Here is a 16330-nt window from a genome sequence, read left to right on the forward strand (position 1 = left end):
TGTGAGGTTAGTACTACACACCCAGGAAGAGGGGGTAATAGAGGCATTGGCTTAGTTCCTGCTTTCATTTTGCAGTTAGTGGGAGTGGGGCAGGGCTCCAGGCAGGTGCAGGAGATAACTGCATGCTCATGTGCTCCACTACTATCCTCTGCCCCTCAGTTTAGGCTTAGCCATGGGGGTAGGATGGCTAATTTCAAATCAGTTATCACCATGCACAATGCGTAAATAGCCCAGTAAAGACCACTGCACCAACTGTTTTTGTTTTGGAGGGGGGGGGGGGGGGATTAAACAGAAGAATGAAAACTTGGTATTCTTTAAAAAACAAAACAAAACATAGAATCGAACTTTCCTTCCAGTTGCAGGGTCATTGGCTCTTCTAAAAATATTGCCCTTGGCTGAGCTGTTCTTCAGTTTCCATCTGTACTTTTACTGTTGGCCGAGTTTACTTTGTGGTTGTTTATTGTTATAGGTTTTATTTCTTGTATGATGGATTGCCTGTTTTATTGTATGTGCTTGTTTTGGATTTCAAAACTTTACCCCTGCTCCCTGGCTACCTCTGGTGCAGATAAGTTACCTATACAAAATTTAGCTGAGTAAAGCAGGTTGTGCTGAGGGCATTCCAGAACTGGGGCCGAACTTTACCCCCTGAGCATTGCTATTCATGCTCCATGTCTGAAGTTAGCTGGGAATGTGTGATCAGAAGAGCTCCAGGGATATTCAGGAGAACACACCCAGCTATGTTCCACTGGATACCTGGAGAACTCTCCTACCTGCCAACTCACTGAATATTGACCTTGTAAGTTAAATACATTTCCAGAGGGCTTTCAATGTTGGCTGAGGGCTTTCTCTTTGCAGATGGTTAAAGGAGCAGATAGCTGTTGAATTTAGCAGACCTTAACCAGCCCTTGCATCATTAGTGAACAGGTTGAGCGAAGCGCATCCTCCTTTAAGACAGGGTATGGCCAGGTGTTGGGCCGTTTTCGTTTCTCCATGTTCACCAGCTCTGCGTGGACAAAGATTCCAGCTGTACGTACAGGAGTTGGGACGCCAAATGCCAGTATGCAAACAATTAACAGCGCCCTTGTGGTGTTGGTTTGTAGCCTGGAAGGATAAAAGAGATGGGGAGCAGCTACTGAAGCCTGTCCTCATGATCCACTCGCTCCTGGTCTGGCCAGCATCTGACCGAAAGCCTTAGCCGCTCTGATGAAAGCTTGAAGCTCTTAAAGCATTGTGCTGGCAGAGTCCAAGGCTGAACTGTTACCGGCTTTGCCGGCCTAGTTGCAGCTCATTGCCTCATATGAGGAGGTGGGATGGCAGTCAAAATGCACAGATATTGAATTGATGTTGGACATAAGCCCTTTACATGATAAGCAGCTGCTGAATCCTGTTCTTCAGTTTACAGTTGGGATTTGCCATTGGCTGAGGCCTGTTCTTCAGTTTACAGTTGGGATTTGCCATTGGCTGAGGCCTGTTCTTCAGTTTACAGTTGGGATTTGCCATTGGCTGAGACCAGTTCTTCAGTTTACAGTTGGGATTTGCCATTGGCTGAGACCAGTTCTTCAGTTTACAGTTGGGATTTGCCATTGGCTGAGACCAGTTCTTCAGTTTACAGTTGGGCTTTGCCTTTGGCCCTGTTCTTCAGTTTACAGTTGGGATTTGCCATTGGCTGAGGCCTGTTCTTCAGTTTACAGTTGGGATTTGCCATTGGCTGAGACCAGTTCTTCAGTTTACAGTTGGGTTTTGCCATTGGCTGAGGCCTGTTCTTCAGTTTACAGTTGGGATTTGCCATTGGCTGAGACCAGTTCTTCAGTTTACAGTTGGGTTTTGCCATTGGCTGAGACCAGTTCTTCAGTTTACAGTTGGGTTTTGCCATTGGCTGAGGCCTGTTCTTCAGTTTACAGTTGGGATTTGCCATTGGCTGAGACCAGTTCTTCAGTTTACAGTTGGGTTTTGCCATTGGCTGAGACCAGTTCTTCAGTTTCTGGGTAGATTTTGTCAGTGGCTAAGGCTTGCTTTTCTGACCCTGAAAGGGGTATTATTGCTTGAGGCCTGTTTTTCAGTCTCTGGCTGAAACGGTATTGGTTGAGGTCAGTTTTATGTTCTCCCTGGAAGAGAAGTTATTAGCTGAGGTCTGTGTTTCATTTTCCAGAATTCCATGGCCGAGGACCTTTTATAGTTCATGGAAGACGCGTCATTTTATGGGGCTTGCTTTTCAGTCTCTGAAAGGGTCGCCATTGGTTGGGGCCTGGGTTTGCTAATCACTGAGCTCTGGGTTCTCATTGGTCAGTGCATGCCAGTATTCCACCCGCTGGTCCGCATTCTTCAGACACTGGAACCAGTGCCGGAGCTGCTCACCTTTTGCATTAATTCCCAGCTGTACCCCACCTGCAGAAAGACAGACACACAGTCATATAGCAACCGAGAGGAATGGAGAGCAATGTGCAAGACAGAGATAGAGACTGCTCACATGTAAGGACTCCTTGTTAAGAGGGAGAGTTACCTGCCTCTGGGTGCAGGATGTCCTGGTAGGAGGGGGATTTCAGCTGTACCCCTGTAGAAAGAATGTGCTAAAATGCAGGGGCTCCCTGGGGGAGGTGGAGGCCTTAGCTGCCCCTCTTGAGTGGTGGGAGCGATAAATTCAAATACCCCTACACCCTGCAAGCTACTACTGAAGAGAACAATCGTTTTGAACAAAGTGAATGAAATGATCTCCAAGGAGAAAGATGCTGAATGGGCAGGAAATCTCACCTATGAAATCATTTGACATGCCAAGATCATAATCCCACACAGAGACATCCAGAGTCTTCTTGGCCAGCTCATCCTGACGGATTTCGTAAAAGAATTCCTGTACAAAGAGAGAAGAGATAGCAAGAGAGAGGTGAAGGCTGTGAAGGGGCTGGTGCCCTCAGGAGCATAGCAAAGTAGAGAGAGAGGAGACTCGTGACCTCGGAAGCAGAGAGAGACGGGACCACTGCTTTCATAAGCAGAGAGGGAGATAGTAAGCTGTGACTTCAGGAGCACAGGGAGAGGCGAACGGTGCCTTTAGGAGCAAAGAGAGACGCAAATGGTGACCTCAGAAGCAGAGAGAGAAGAAACCACTGCTGTCACAAGCAGAGAGGAAGAGGCGACCTGGGACTTCAGGATCAGAGGAGCTGAAGCTTCTTTTATGAGCACAGACATAAGACAGACATTTGGCCTCCCCACAGGAGTATCTAATAAAGAACCTCCTGGTCCTTTTAGTTTTCCACCTTTCAGCTTAATTATAGAGGACTGAGTATTAATTTTTATCAGATTTCTATCATAGCTGGACTAGGATAGGAGAATCATGATTGCTGCCGGCCAATGGAGACTTTCCTTTAGCTAATGTAACTTCACCTCTCCCCCAGCGCGCCCCCCCCCCCCCCCCCCCCGCCCCCTCGTTTCCAAAATCTCATTGGACAAAGTGGCACATCTGCTGGACCATCGTACCACACGTGAGGCTCCCTGAGCTTCCTCTGGAAAAGGGGAAACTTTGCTTCAAGCCCTTTAGAGCTAGGGACACACTCCTACGGTACTGCAATAAGCGCAACTCCTCGCCAGATTATGTTCCAGAATGAATGCCCTATAGCTTCTTGAATAGTGACCAGTTGACAAAAAAAACACATTTCCCTCTGATGATACCCAGCAGTAAAGAGTTTGCAGGCATCCAAGGACCACTGTTGACTCTAGGTACATCTTAAGCTACGCCAGGGATCTATTCTTGACTCTTTTGGATTCCCCTTTGTCCCTGAGTTCTCCTTCATGCCCTTCTGTGTGAATCTCCTGCTGGGAATTACTTTGGGGGCCTTTGATTCAACACCATCTGGAGAAAGTTCTCTTGGCTGCAAGCCCTCCAGATTCTCCCGACCCACTGGATTCATTCTGATCCCTTGCATCCCAGAACACTTGAACCCATCCCAGCAGAGCAAGGAACTTCTTTTGTTCTCTCTTCGGGAATCCCCTCAAGATTCCTCCTGCAGCCCCTTCATGGGCTGCTCCAAGTATTGCCTTCTTGAGAACCTAGAGAGTCCTTGCTGGGAGCCTGGATCCTCCTCCGAGAGCCCCAGAGCAATCTAAGCCTCTGCTTTTATTATTCTAACTCCCAAGGCAGCACCCCAAGGGATGATGTGTCTACCGCCTACTCCTCCTAGTGAAGGTATGTGGTAATTACTTAGGTAAGGGACCTGTGGGTATCCTTTCTAGCAGAGACGGTGTGTGCCCCTCACCTTCACCGGGCTCCACTCCAGGATCTGCCTCGCAGTCAGCTTCTATCGGGGGGGCTCCTCCTTACCTCGTTAAACTCTGGATTCAGGGTCTTCTTTCGAACAGTAGTTTTGTACTTGGATTTCTTCCCCATGTCTGGACGCAGGTATCTGAGGGGGAACAAGAAGTGGAGCAACAATCGGATGTTGACAAACATAAAAATAAGAATCCATAAAAAGAGAAAATGTCTGGGGAGTTGGGTAGAGGGAGCCTCCTGCGAAGAGTGGAAGGGTTCTAGGGGAATACTTATTGATTACTTTAGTGGTTTGAGTAATTATTTCAGCCCTAAATGCCCATTTCATTATGGTTGAGGCTCTTAGAAGACAGAGGATGGAAGGGAGGCTCTTCCTTCTCTCACAGTTACAGGGGGTGCGGATGAGTCCAACCTTCTGATGGCTTCACACTTCCCTGGGCCAGATGTACCAAAGGCTATTTCCCAATTTGTATCTATGGGGAAAAAGCTTCACAGTCTGACCCTCTATGGTAATCCAGGGAAAGGTTGAAAAACACTGGGCAGCCGAATTCCCAGTCCTAAATATGGGGATGCACTGGTCTCATCCTCAGTGGTGCTGCTATTACCCCAGTCTGGGCAGCTGGATCTCTATTTTGGGACAGTACAGTGCCCTCATTTATTTTCTCTGGCACTTTCCTCCTGCTCCTTTGGGCTTCCAGCTCTCTCAAAACTGGTCCCTTCATTTGTAATGACCCATGACCTGGGGCTTTTGCCCATTTTTACCCTCTCCCCCTCCCATCTAGCTCAGTCATCATTGACCAGGAGCCACAGACCATGGCTCCCTCTGAAACCCTCTCTGCAAGTGCTCTGATTGTGGCCACTAGGTGTCACTGTGGCTTGAGGACTGGGACTTTCTTCCCCCTCCCCTCCCCTCCCCCCAAGAACTGTGAATGAAGCCACCGCAGCCTCCAGGCCCAGGCAGAGGAATCCGATCCAGCTCTTCTGCCCAGCACTGCCACTGTGCTGCTCCTCTCTCCCTTATGTAAGCCTTTCTGCGGTGGCTCCCAGCATTCCCTCTTTACTATCTCACGGGCAGGGCCGGATTTAGGAATAGGCAACGCGGGCACCTGCCTTGGGCGCCAAATTTGGAAGAACCCCAAAAACTGGGACTCGCCCAGCTGCTCTTTACTTTCCAGAAAGAGGGAATCACTGCCTCTAGGGCCATCATCTTAAATCTATCCCTGCTGACAGGCCCCTGCAATAAGGTGCGTCTAGCAGAACACATTTTGTCCATGTAAACACTGGCGATGCAGGAAAGCGTTCTGCACCCTCAGAATGTGTGTTTTAAACTGTGCATGCTGCCTCGTGCCCTCGCATGGAAATCCCATGCAAAGGAGGGCATTGCGCAGGACTCCCCAGTGCAGCGAGGTGCCCCCGTTAGTGCTGGAAACTTCACGCACGATCAGAGATGGAGTGAGGTTTCCAGCGCTGCCGCGCCGTGGGCTACGCTAACATCACAGAGGCTCCGGAAAAACAAAAAAAAACACAGCTCCAAAGGATTGTAGATTGCATGGCAGACATATTTGAAAATACACCCCGATTAGCGTGTATAATACGGGAAAACAAATCGCCCTAATTCAGAATGATGATAATTCAATGACCTGCCAGTGTCCCTTCTGAAATGTTGGGTGTGGCGAAAAATGCCCCAGTGTATGTGAAACCCTACGCATCGCCCGCCCTCCCCAACAGTTCCCTAAACACAGAGCATCCCTCTCTCCTTCCCCACCTCTCCAGCACAGCACTCGGGCTCACATTTTGACAAAGGGATCAGAGTAGCCATTGGAGTCCATGGCTGCAAGGTGGGCACAGCGCACGATGCCCACGACGAGCCCCTGCTTCTGGGAGTTGTAGCAGAGAGAGAGCAGGATTCGTCCGCGCTCCTCCAGGGGCACCTCGCCCGCCTCCTTCTGCTCCGTCCACGGCAACCAAAGAGGAGAAAGCAGAGAGCAGAATTAGAAGTAGGACCCTGCTGCCACTGTCCGTCATCCCACCCGAGGCTACTGGATCCTGTAACTCTGGATCTGGCACAGCACAGAGCTGCTTTGCACTGAAATAACCTCTGGGACAGTGAGTAGCAGAACATACAAATTACTCCTGTGTTTGGAATCACCGTTTCTTGCATCCGAATTGTTATTTATTAACTTTTGTTGCACTTTTTCCAATTATTTTGTACATGATGATTCCTGATGCAGGCCCTACCTCTGAAACGTGGGGTTGTCCGGTTTCCATTTACAATGCTTTAATAGTTTACTGGTTTCTGAGCCAGCTCCTAGCCTGCTGTGAGTGCCGTAACTTATCACGTGGTTTGCCTTGATTATACTATTTCATGTGCGTGCTTTTTTAATTTTATAAATTTATTAACATGCAATATTACCACTAAGTGGCCTTTGGTTTACTGTTTACCTTCCCCTTCCCGCCACTGTTTGTTCATTGTCCTATTATCCTCCTTCCTCTCTCCCTCCCTCCCTGTTTCTGTCTCTCGGTGTTCTCGCTGCTCTTATACCCACCTCTTCGTAGACGGCCATTCCACGCACTGCATTCATGGTACTGGGGCGTTTTATCTGAAAAGAACAAGTGAGAAACTCCCAGATAAGCAAGGAATTGTAGGAGCCAGGTGCCCCAGACAGTAATGCCACGCGCTCAGCCGAGAGCACTGTTTAACCTGCGGTTGGACGCGCGGTCACAGCCCCTTATGCTATAAGGGGATTAGCACCTCCACAGCGAGCGTCCAATGCGCAGCAAAACTAAATCACACTCATCACCTGCAAATGCATGGCGATGGGGCTATTAAGTTACTCACCCCACATGCAAAAAAAAAGTGTGTCCAATCCACACATTTTTGTGCTCAGAAATTAAAGCCTGCCCTAAGTGAGGTGAGCGTGGTCAGGTCTCAGCCCTGCTACAGAACTAATCACGCTAGTATCAGGGTTATTACTATGTCTGTAATGTAATCGGCTTTGAGATGATTTTAGGGATCTGACATTAATGTAAAGTAGGAGAGGGAAGATTGAGGGGCATGGGTGTTAATTTTATTAACTTCTGCCTTGAAGTTTAGAAAAGGTGTAGGGTATTAAATGAAATAAACAACTAAAAATATACACTGGCGCTCTATCCTACCCCAGTGGTAGAGGTAGGAACTGCGGCTGAGGAGGATAATGGTGGCCAATAGGAGCTACTGCCAATGCACCAGAAAACAGAAGGGGCTTTGCATAATGAGTGAACTCCTCCTGCCAGCTCCCCTCCCCTCCCATTTACCAGTAGCTGCTTCTCCAGACAGATGTTGAAGTTCTTGGTTTGGTTGGGGAGGAGCTTCTTCAGAGGCACTCGGATTTCACCGATGGACTCATTGCGACTGAACTTATCCTCGTCACACACCGAGAGCCTGTTCTCATTGGGAAAAGAAGTGGTTAAAAGACGTTTCTGATGCTAAATCAGCTGGTGTTATCTGTAACTGTTACTGTATGTTATGTGTTTACACAAACTGATGATACATTGTCTTTTTATATTTTATGTTCTGCAATGTTACCATTTTACTGTTCTATTTGTTTTACCATTATGATTGTTTTATTGCAAGCGGCCTAGGACATAGGATACAGCGGAGGGCGTCTCTTCATGACAAGGAAACTGTGGTTTGCAGCTGTGAAGCAATACCTCCCTCTGGTGGCCACGTCGGCAGCGGGCATTCTCTGCAATGCTCGATGGATTTCTGCTGGGTGACACCACCTCCTTACCACCAGAGCCCCACCCAGTACAAATGAACACTTAAGCCCTTCATGGGCTTGCACCTTCCTGCATGGCCTCCTCCATTTGAGCGCACCATCCCAATCACCAGTTGCGCTCTTCAGCTCAGCATTTGTTAGAATTTCCCTCATTAAAACAAGTACGATTAGCGACATCCCAAAAATGTTTTTTGTCTTTGGACACAGCTGGTCCTATTTTATTGAACGATCTGCCTGAGACAATCATCCCTGAGACTGGATTGCTTCGATTCAGGAAAACACTTAATGCCTATCTTACCCTGGTTAATAAGGGCACTATATTGACTTGGTCAGAGTGCGCATGTATTCAGCTTGCAGCACTGTTCGTCTATTTTATGTTATTTTGTCTTTCTTTGGTTTTTTATTTTTCCTGCCAGTGATGCCATTCGTGTTATGCGTACTGATTGATTTTATTGCGTATGTGTATTGTAATCCTCTGAGATCTGTGGAGTGGCAGAATACGCATTTTAAAATAATTAAATAGAAACATAAAAACATAGAAATGACAGCAGAAAATGACCAAATGGTCCATCCAGTCTGCCCAGCAAGCTTATGGTAATGTCTGCTGCGCTGTGTGGGTTACTGCATGCGTATCAGTTTCCCGGACCGTTACAGTCAGGGCTCTCATTGGTTACCGTCTGAGTCCAATTCCCCGTTATGCCTTGTTGTTGAAGCAGAGAGCAATGTTGGAGTTGCATCAAAGTATCAGGCTTATTAGTCTAGGGTAGTAACCTCCGCATCAGCAAGTTACCCCCATACTTATTTGTTTCCCCAGACCATGAAGATCGGGGCCCTCGTTGCCTTCCCCTGTGCATGCAGAGAAGAGCAGGAGCATCTTCCCAAACCAGCAGCTCTTGCTATTTGAGGCTTCTCAGGTGGCCCGGAACCTGCGGGAGCAGATGGTTCACCACTGTCCGCAGGATCCCAGGTGCTGATACTGCACCAGGCATTGGGTGGATTTCCGATTCATAGAGGTGGGTAACAAATCCAAATCAATAAAAGCACGGACGCTGTGCTGGGTGACATGCTGCCTGGCATAGGATGGTAGGCTGGCACTTGTCATGTGGGCAGAATATGCAGATCTCCAGTAACGAGCACTGCGATTGTGCTCCTCTGGTGCCCATGAGTTGTGTTCAGAGTTGCTTGTGTTTATTATATTCCATAAGTGCTGCGTGGGTTAGGTTAGGCAGTTACTGGCACCCTCTCTTTATGCTCCAGGAGGTCAGTTTTCAAAGTGATGTATCTTGGTACAAAAGCATTTTACCCCTGCTAATCAGCCGTCTGAAAATTACCCTCCGCCCATGTAGCTAACGTGCAAGTTGGGTTGGAAGACGGCGATCCCGAGGGCATGTTTAAGATGGGGGAGGAAAACAGCAAGCATGCATGGCATTTTCAGAAGTGCGTCTGCTATTTTACTCCCTTGGCAGTCCAAACCAAAGAACATGTGCAAAGTGTACGCTCGGTTTTAGTGCATTGCACCTGACACTAAGTTTTAAACAGAGAGAGAAACTACGGGCTATTTAAGAGTTTCCTCATAGCATAGCATAAAAGCACATTATTCACACACACCCCTCACACTCTCTGACCCGGAAACCAACATGACACACACACACCCCTCACACTCTGACCCAGGAGCCAACATGACACACACACCCCCCTCACACTCTCTGACCCAGGAAGCAACACAACACACACACACACCCTCACACTATGTGACCCAGGAAGCAACACAACACACACACCCCTCACACTCACTGACCCAGGAACCAACATGACCCACCCCCCCCCACACACACACACACACACTCTATCTGACCCGGGAACCAACACAACAGACACCCCCCCCCCCCTCACACTCTCTGACCCGGAAACCAACACGACAGACACCCCCCCCCCTCACACTCTCTGACCCGGAAACCAACACGACAGACACCCCCCCCCCCTCACACTCTCTGACCCGGAAACCAACACGACAGACACCCCCCCCCCCTCACACTCTCTGACCCGGAAACCAACACGACAGACACCCCCCCCCCTCACACTCTCTGACCCGGAAACCAACACGACAGACACCCCCCCCCTCACACTCTCTGACCCGGAAACCAACACGACAGACACCCCCCCCTCACACTCTGTGACCCGGGATCCAGCACCACCTTCATCTCTGCTGCGGGCGGGACGTGCTGCGCGGGGGAGGGGGGACTCTGCATGGGTCGTTTGTTGTTTTGGCGGCAGGGTAAGGCGGCCGCTAGAGGAGTTTGCAGGGGGGGGGGCAGTTTTTGCTGCTTCCAAAGTTTACCATCTGAAGCGGCCGCCTCACCCTGCCTCATTATAGAACCGCCCCTGCCCGGTCTGACCCAGTATGGCAATTTCTTATCAGGTATCCTCAATGGTGTGGATGGGGTAGCCTCAGAGATACTGGAGATGCAGTTTAAGTCTTTCATTGTTCACGGAGATAAAAGCATGACTGTATAAAAGATATCTTCTGAGAGGAAATCACATCATCACCCCTGAGAAAGAGAGATAGCACCTCTCAGAAAATCTGCTTTCTAAATATTCAGGCGTCACATGTACGAAAGCTTTAGCTAAAAGCCATGTGTGATAACCAGAAATAGACACTAAGGATGAACACAACAGGAAGAAATGCAATACGTGTCAAAGTTTCTGTAATGCACCACTGAAGGCAGCATGAAAACCACGGGACATCATTAACTTTGCAGGATCCTTTCAAGGATGAGTGCTTTTCATTACAATTGACTCTCTCTAAATCGTTAGAAGTTACCCTAGTGACGACAATTTCTGCAAATGCAAGTCACCTAATTACACTAAATATTTGCAAGACGTGAAACTCTAGACATCATTTGGTCAGATAATGGAGCCAAGCTCCTCTCTGAAACCTTCAAGACATTTATGAAATGAAATCTGATTCATCACACAACCACTGAACCGTTTCGTCCCACGTCAAATAGTCAAGCTCGGTGATGAATACAGACTACCAAAGATTTACTGGAGACGATCAATGGAGGTAGACCAACCTAACAGCACAACATGTTACTTTATATGCCTCAGGAAAACCTAGTCCAACAGAAATGATCTTGAATTGCCATGAAACGCCAAAGGCGGAAGACTCGGTAACAATGTCAGGAAATATTTCTTCACGGAGAGAGTAGTGGATGCATGGACTGCCCTCCTCAAAATGATGATGAAGGATAAGAACGGTAATGGAATTCAAAACGGTGTGGAACCAGCACAGAGGATCCCTAGTGGCTAGAACATGGAAGTGAAGAAATGGGGTAACTTCTGTTACATCTGAAGTTAACGTTTCTGCATGGGAGGATCCTCACGGAGCAGCTGTTACTACCTTAAGCAACTTGCTGGGCAGACTGGATGGACTATTTTGGCCTTTATCTGCCATCATTGCTTACATCCTAACAGGGCTGCAGATCTTAGAGAGAACCGAGAGTCTATTATTAAGGCACTGCAATGGGTCTCTTTTCCTGTCACTGAGGTGACCAGACTTATTCTGTACACCACAAGAACACCTGATAGGCTGATCTGGTGCTGTCACACCAATTATCTTCCTGACTGAGAATCAGAGACTGATATTTCTGCTCTGCACAGATTGCTTCACCGAGTCCAGTAGATACACCACCACCTGGTCCATAACAGTCTGAATCAGTGAAAGCATTATTGGATGGAAGGAGAGATATGGATTCAGCCTAGCATGTAAATATTAACTCTAGTTACTACATGATGGCCAACTGTCTTATTGTTAAGAGAGCACTGTTCTCCTCCTTTGTACGTATGGTAGCTCTGTCTGTATTCTGCGTGTAAGCAGCATTGTTCAGTTTTGGAATAAACCTATGTCATTAGACCTTCTGCCTCTCTTCATGCACGTTGATGATTAATGACAAATCTAGAAGTCCCTGGTATGAATTGAACTGGAGGTGAAAGCAGATTCCTCTACAACCTGCAATCAGTCCATACAGGTGGGATGCATCCCCCTGACCAGCAGATGGAAGCAGAGACAAAAAAAAAGTCAAGCGCTAACTTCACTCCCTATCAAAGGGTCTGGTGCTGCCTCAGCTCCTCAGTGTGTCTGTGCCTCAGCTCCTCAGTGTCTCTCTGCCTCAGCAGATGGATGGAATGTATTTCCCTTGGGACTCTACAAAATCTAAATCCCTATAGCTACATGTCAATATGCATAAAGAAATTAGCAAAAAGAGGAGCAGGGAAACTCAGCCCAGGGAGAGGGGAGTAGGTAGATATCATCCTCAGTCCCTGACCTTTACAGTTTCATTATTAACATTTATTCTTGCTGAGTAATGTGGGCTTTTTTTTTCTGCTGTAGTTCCAGGGGAACCTTACACACAGAGAAGCCAGCAGCAAGAATGACTGTGTACAAGCTGATAGCAGTAGTCCTGACTGAGGACTTGGAATTGGGGTTCTGTGGCTTATATCCAAAAAGCAATGTTTGCGATGGATGGTAGTAGGTTTGCTTGTAACGATAATTTGGGAACCAAAACGAACAATGGCTTCTGGTTGCTCTTTAGCTTCAAATTATAAATTCTGCTATAACACGGAGCTTATATCCAATAATCAAAAGATGTATATAGCGAGTCCGACCATCATATAGTGCCACTGGCTGCTTGTGGCTTATAAGTGAAGCCCTTGGAGCGCAAGGGCTTTCTAATCATAGATCGCATATACAAGAGTTCAAGTTTTCTCCATGTAGGGGCATTACAATATCAGAGCAATGCACCACATACAGGAGCTGTAACGTGCACTGATCTCTGGGCAATAATCCACAAATGTAGCAATGTCTTTTGCAGTCCTGAAGTCCATCCTGAAGCTCCCTGAGGAAGGAGTTTCACAACTCCGAAACATTGCAGTGTCGGACGGTCTTCAGGACTGCAAAAGACATTGCTACATTTGTGGATTATTGCCCAGAGACTGAAGTTTCTCCTAAGGTGAGTGATACCCTAGCACCGGCCCTGCACTTATCTGCGCTTGAAACTCATTTGCCACTTTTAGTGCCACTCTCTTAGTTTTGGTGAGCCCGGGGGGCTACCCTGGCTGGACGGCAGCAGTGAGAGATGTGAGGGGGCGCATTTCAGTACCCCAGCCCTGGCTCACCTGAGCGTTTTCCTCACCATGTCTTCCTTGGTGATGCCGTAGTACGTCAGCGTCTCGTTCCACACCGGGCGCAGGGTGTTCCGCAGCGTCTTGGTGCGCAGCTTGTTCGCCTAGCAGGGGAGGGAGGCAAGAATGGGACAGTGCGCTGGGGTTTAAAGGAAGGTGAGCAATCCTCGCAGGTCACGGGCAGAAAATCCTCTCGTGAGAAACCAGGGAAGTTCCTAGAAAGCAGGACGCCATTTCATCCTCTGACCATCAGGGGGCCCTGCTGGGTCACTTTTCGATGGAGGGCGGCACTGGGTGCACATGGAGTGAATAACGATCAGGAAGTCATTATAGCAGGCCAGGCTGTTTAAGCAATTACCGCAGCCAGGGGGAGATGGGCTCCAGGTCTGAGATTATCAAGCCTGGGGTCACAGCCAAGAAACAAAACAGAGCCTGGGGGACGACAACCTCTTATCTTTCTTGTCTAATTAAGAAAACCCTCCAGGGAGGGACCTCTCGCTCTAGTGCGTGGCCGTTTCTGTTTCATATCCTGGGCTGTTTTTCGCTCTCCCGCAACCCTTTTTCCCCACCACAGGGGGTCTCTCACCTTGCTGGCTCCTGGGAGCAGGTTTGCCTTCACATAGGGGTCAGAAGAGCCATTCGAGTCCATGGGTTTCAGGCCCTGTAAAAGCAGATTCGGGGGGGTGGAATTATAAATTCTGATGGGTGAAATCATGAAAAGATCACAGCCCCCCCCATCGCCCCCTTTGATTGTGAACAGTAAGCACATTCTCTCACCATAAACAGGTACTGTTACCCCCCCCCCCCCTCCCTGCGAATAGCAGGCCCACTCCCTCATCACAAGCGGGATACCACTACCTGCCCCTACCTCCCCTCCCAGCGAGAAGCCAGAGATGTCGGCAGAACAGGCCCCTTGGGTTCACCCTGCTCCGTGACTGAGCCCCTGCCGCTTTTGCTCTGCCATCATCGCAGCAGCACCATCTGCCCGGCCGTCTCTGCCTTCACCACTGAAGCTACGGGGCTCCCTCAGCTGTACAAACGTTTGACCACAAGTAGGGGACTGCATCGCTTTTTTTCTATGTGCCGCCTCCCTCCTCTTATACCGAGAACCCTGGTTTACAAATCTGCTTCAACGATAACATGTGCCGTTTATTACTGATATCGATGCGCTGAATTCAGATCCGACAAACCAGCTGATTGGCTACTGCTTCCATGATATTTATGGTTTTACATTTCACATTTGTCTCTAGAGCATAGACAGTAGAGTTTTAAGCTTAAATTATAAACTTAGGTTTTTTTCGTGTATTTATGGTTGCGTAATATTTCACCTGTCCTGTTTATATACCACTTTAAAAATTAAATCTGCAAAAGGATTATGGAAATAAAATTTACCATGAAACAAAAGGCCAAAACCTATTATGTACGTGTATATATGCCCGTAGTTTAGTCCTTATTCAGTGGCTACTCGGCTCTTCTTGGCTTCTCCTCTTGTATTCATTAAATGGGACATCTCTTGTCACTGCAAACATTGATGGGCGCCATTTGCCCTGATGCCATTTTTCCAGTGCTGCAATGTCCTGGTGAAATTACTTGCCATGCTCATCGCTCACTGCTCCGCAGTTCGGAGGGATAAAATCTAGATGAGAGCGGCCTGGAGATGACGTCACACTGAGCAGACGCTCCCGGGCCTCACTGCCTTGGAATCAGCTTTTCTTTCCCCCCATTAATCTTGCTAAAAACATGGTTTCCTCTGAAATAGTGTTAGAGAATTCATGGACTTTCAAACCATCCAGAAAGTGGAAGACATGTCGGGACGATGGTGGAGATTGGGCACCGATAAAACCAGCTGTGTGGAATTAAAAACGGCGCAGGATGCTGGCCTGGTGCAAGGCGCAGACTAAGAGACCTCACGCATGCCTTCTCAGCTGCATTAACTGATCAGCTTCAGAAAATCCAACCGTTGGTTGAGGAACTAAAAGACAAAAGTTGAGGCTTATAATTGGGCGATAACAGGCATTAATAATAAGCTATCTGAGCAGGACGATCGCATTGGAGCCCTGCATGCAGAGTCAGCTGCGCTTCGGGAGAAAAATAAACATCTTCAGGAAAAACTCAGTCATCTCGAGAACCAAAGTTGCCACAACAATTCGTGAACTGTGGGAGTTCCTGAAGCTCATTAAATTCTGCGAGAAATGGTTTCCCGGAAGCCCTTAATCTAAATTTAACAGAACGGGCAATATTTGGTGGAGAGGGCCCACAGGCTTGGAGCTAACGGCCTTGATCGTGGCAGACCTCCTCAAGACATTTGTTAAATATTGAAATTACACTGCCAAAGTAAAAATACTGGCAGCCTTCCATAAAGCGCAGGAGCTTCAGTATGGAAATAATAAGCTGTTGCTGTTTCCCGATTTCTCAGCAAAGGTCCAGGCAGCGAGGAAGGGGGTTTACTCCATGGGAGTGAGGATCGTGCTGCAATTTCCTGCCCGACTTACAAAGTGTTTTACCAGAGAGGGACAAAACTGCTTGGCACTAGCGGTTGTTTCATTCTTAGGCTTTAGTGTCGATGGCACATTGATGAAGATATGTTTGGATAAAGATGATTGAGGTTGGTAAATTATGGTTTAACCTGGATACAAAGAATATGAACAGATAGTACCGGCGTTTTGGACTTTAGGTCAGTATCTATCTAGATGTTATTCCGTGATAGGTATAGGAAATTTGGAAATGTTTACGAGGGGTTTTTTTTATTTTTTAGAAATCTGTGAAGAACAGTATATCTCGGACTGATGAATTGTTTATTTTGCACGAGTCCCTGAAGAAGCCCCAATTGAGGGGAGAAACAAAGACCTTTTGTTGGACAGCTGAGTGTGTTTACACTGTGGCGAGCAAGAGCTGGCGTTCACGGTGTTAAGGAAATAACTAATGTTTAAAAAAAAAACATCTGAGAAACAATGGATAGTGGATTATGACCTAACTGAGGCGAGCAGTGGTGGTTATCCACTGCATTAAGGAAATAATAAGGAGAGATTTGTAAAATTGAATAAACAATTTATTGTTATATTTATGTGATTTCATGTTCACAGTGTATTGATATAAAATTGATGGTGAAGTGTATTAGGGGGTCACTATGTTTTTC

General features: G+C 47.6%; 1 protein-coding gene across 1 annotated transcript in view; it reads right to left on the reverse strand.

Moving 5' to 3' along the window:
- Positions 1-269: 269 nt before the first annotated feature.
- The window catches only part of LOC115075247 (double C2-like domain-containing protein beta), a 49212-nt gene continuing 33151 nt past the window's right edge, over positions 270-16330 (reverse strand). Inside the window, exons 3-10 of the mRNA XM_029575539.1 lie at positions 13781-13855; positions 13189-13298; positions 7550-7676; positions 6802-6855; positions 6047-6201; positions 4310-4391; positions 2749-2845; positions 270-2385 (exon numbers count right to left, since the gene is read on the reverse strand). Of these exons, the coding sequence (XP_029431399.1) occupies positions 2255-2385; positions 2749-2845; positions 4310-4391; positions 6047-6201; positions 6802-6855; positions 7550-7676; positions 13189-13298; positions 13781-13855 (831 nt within the window). The 3' untranslated portion in view covers positions 270-2254. The remainder of the gene's footprint in view (positions 2386-2748; positions 2846-4309; positions 4392-6046; positions 6202-6801; positions 6856-7549; positions 7677-13188; positions 13299-13780; positions 13856-16330) is intronic.

Source organism: Rhinatrema bivittatum, chromosome 13 (assembly GCF_901001135.1).
Source record: "Rhinatrema bivittatum chromosome 13, aRhiBiv1.1, whole genome shotgun sequence".
Lineage (NCBI taxonomy): Eukaryota > Metazoa > Chordata > Amphibia > Gymnophiona > Rhinatrematidae > Rhinatrema > Rhinatrema bivittatum.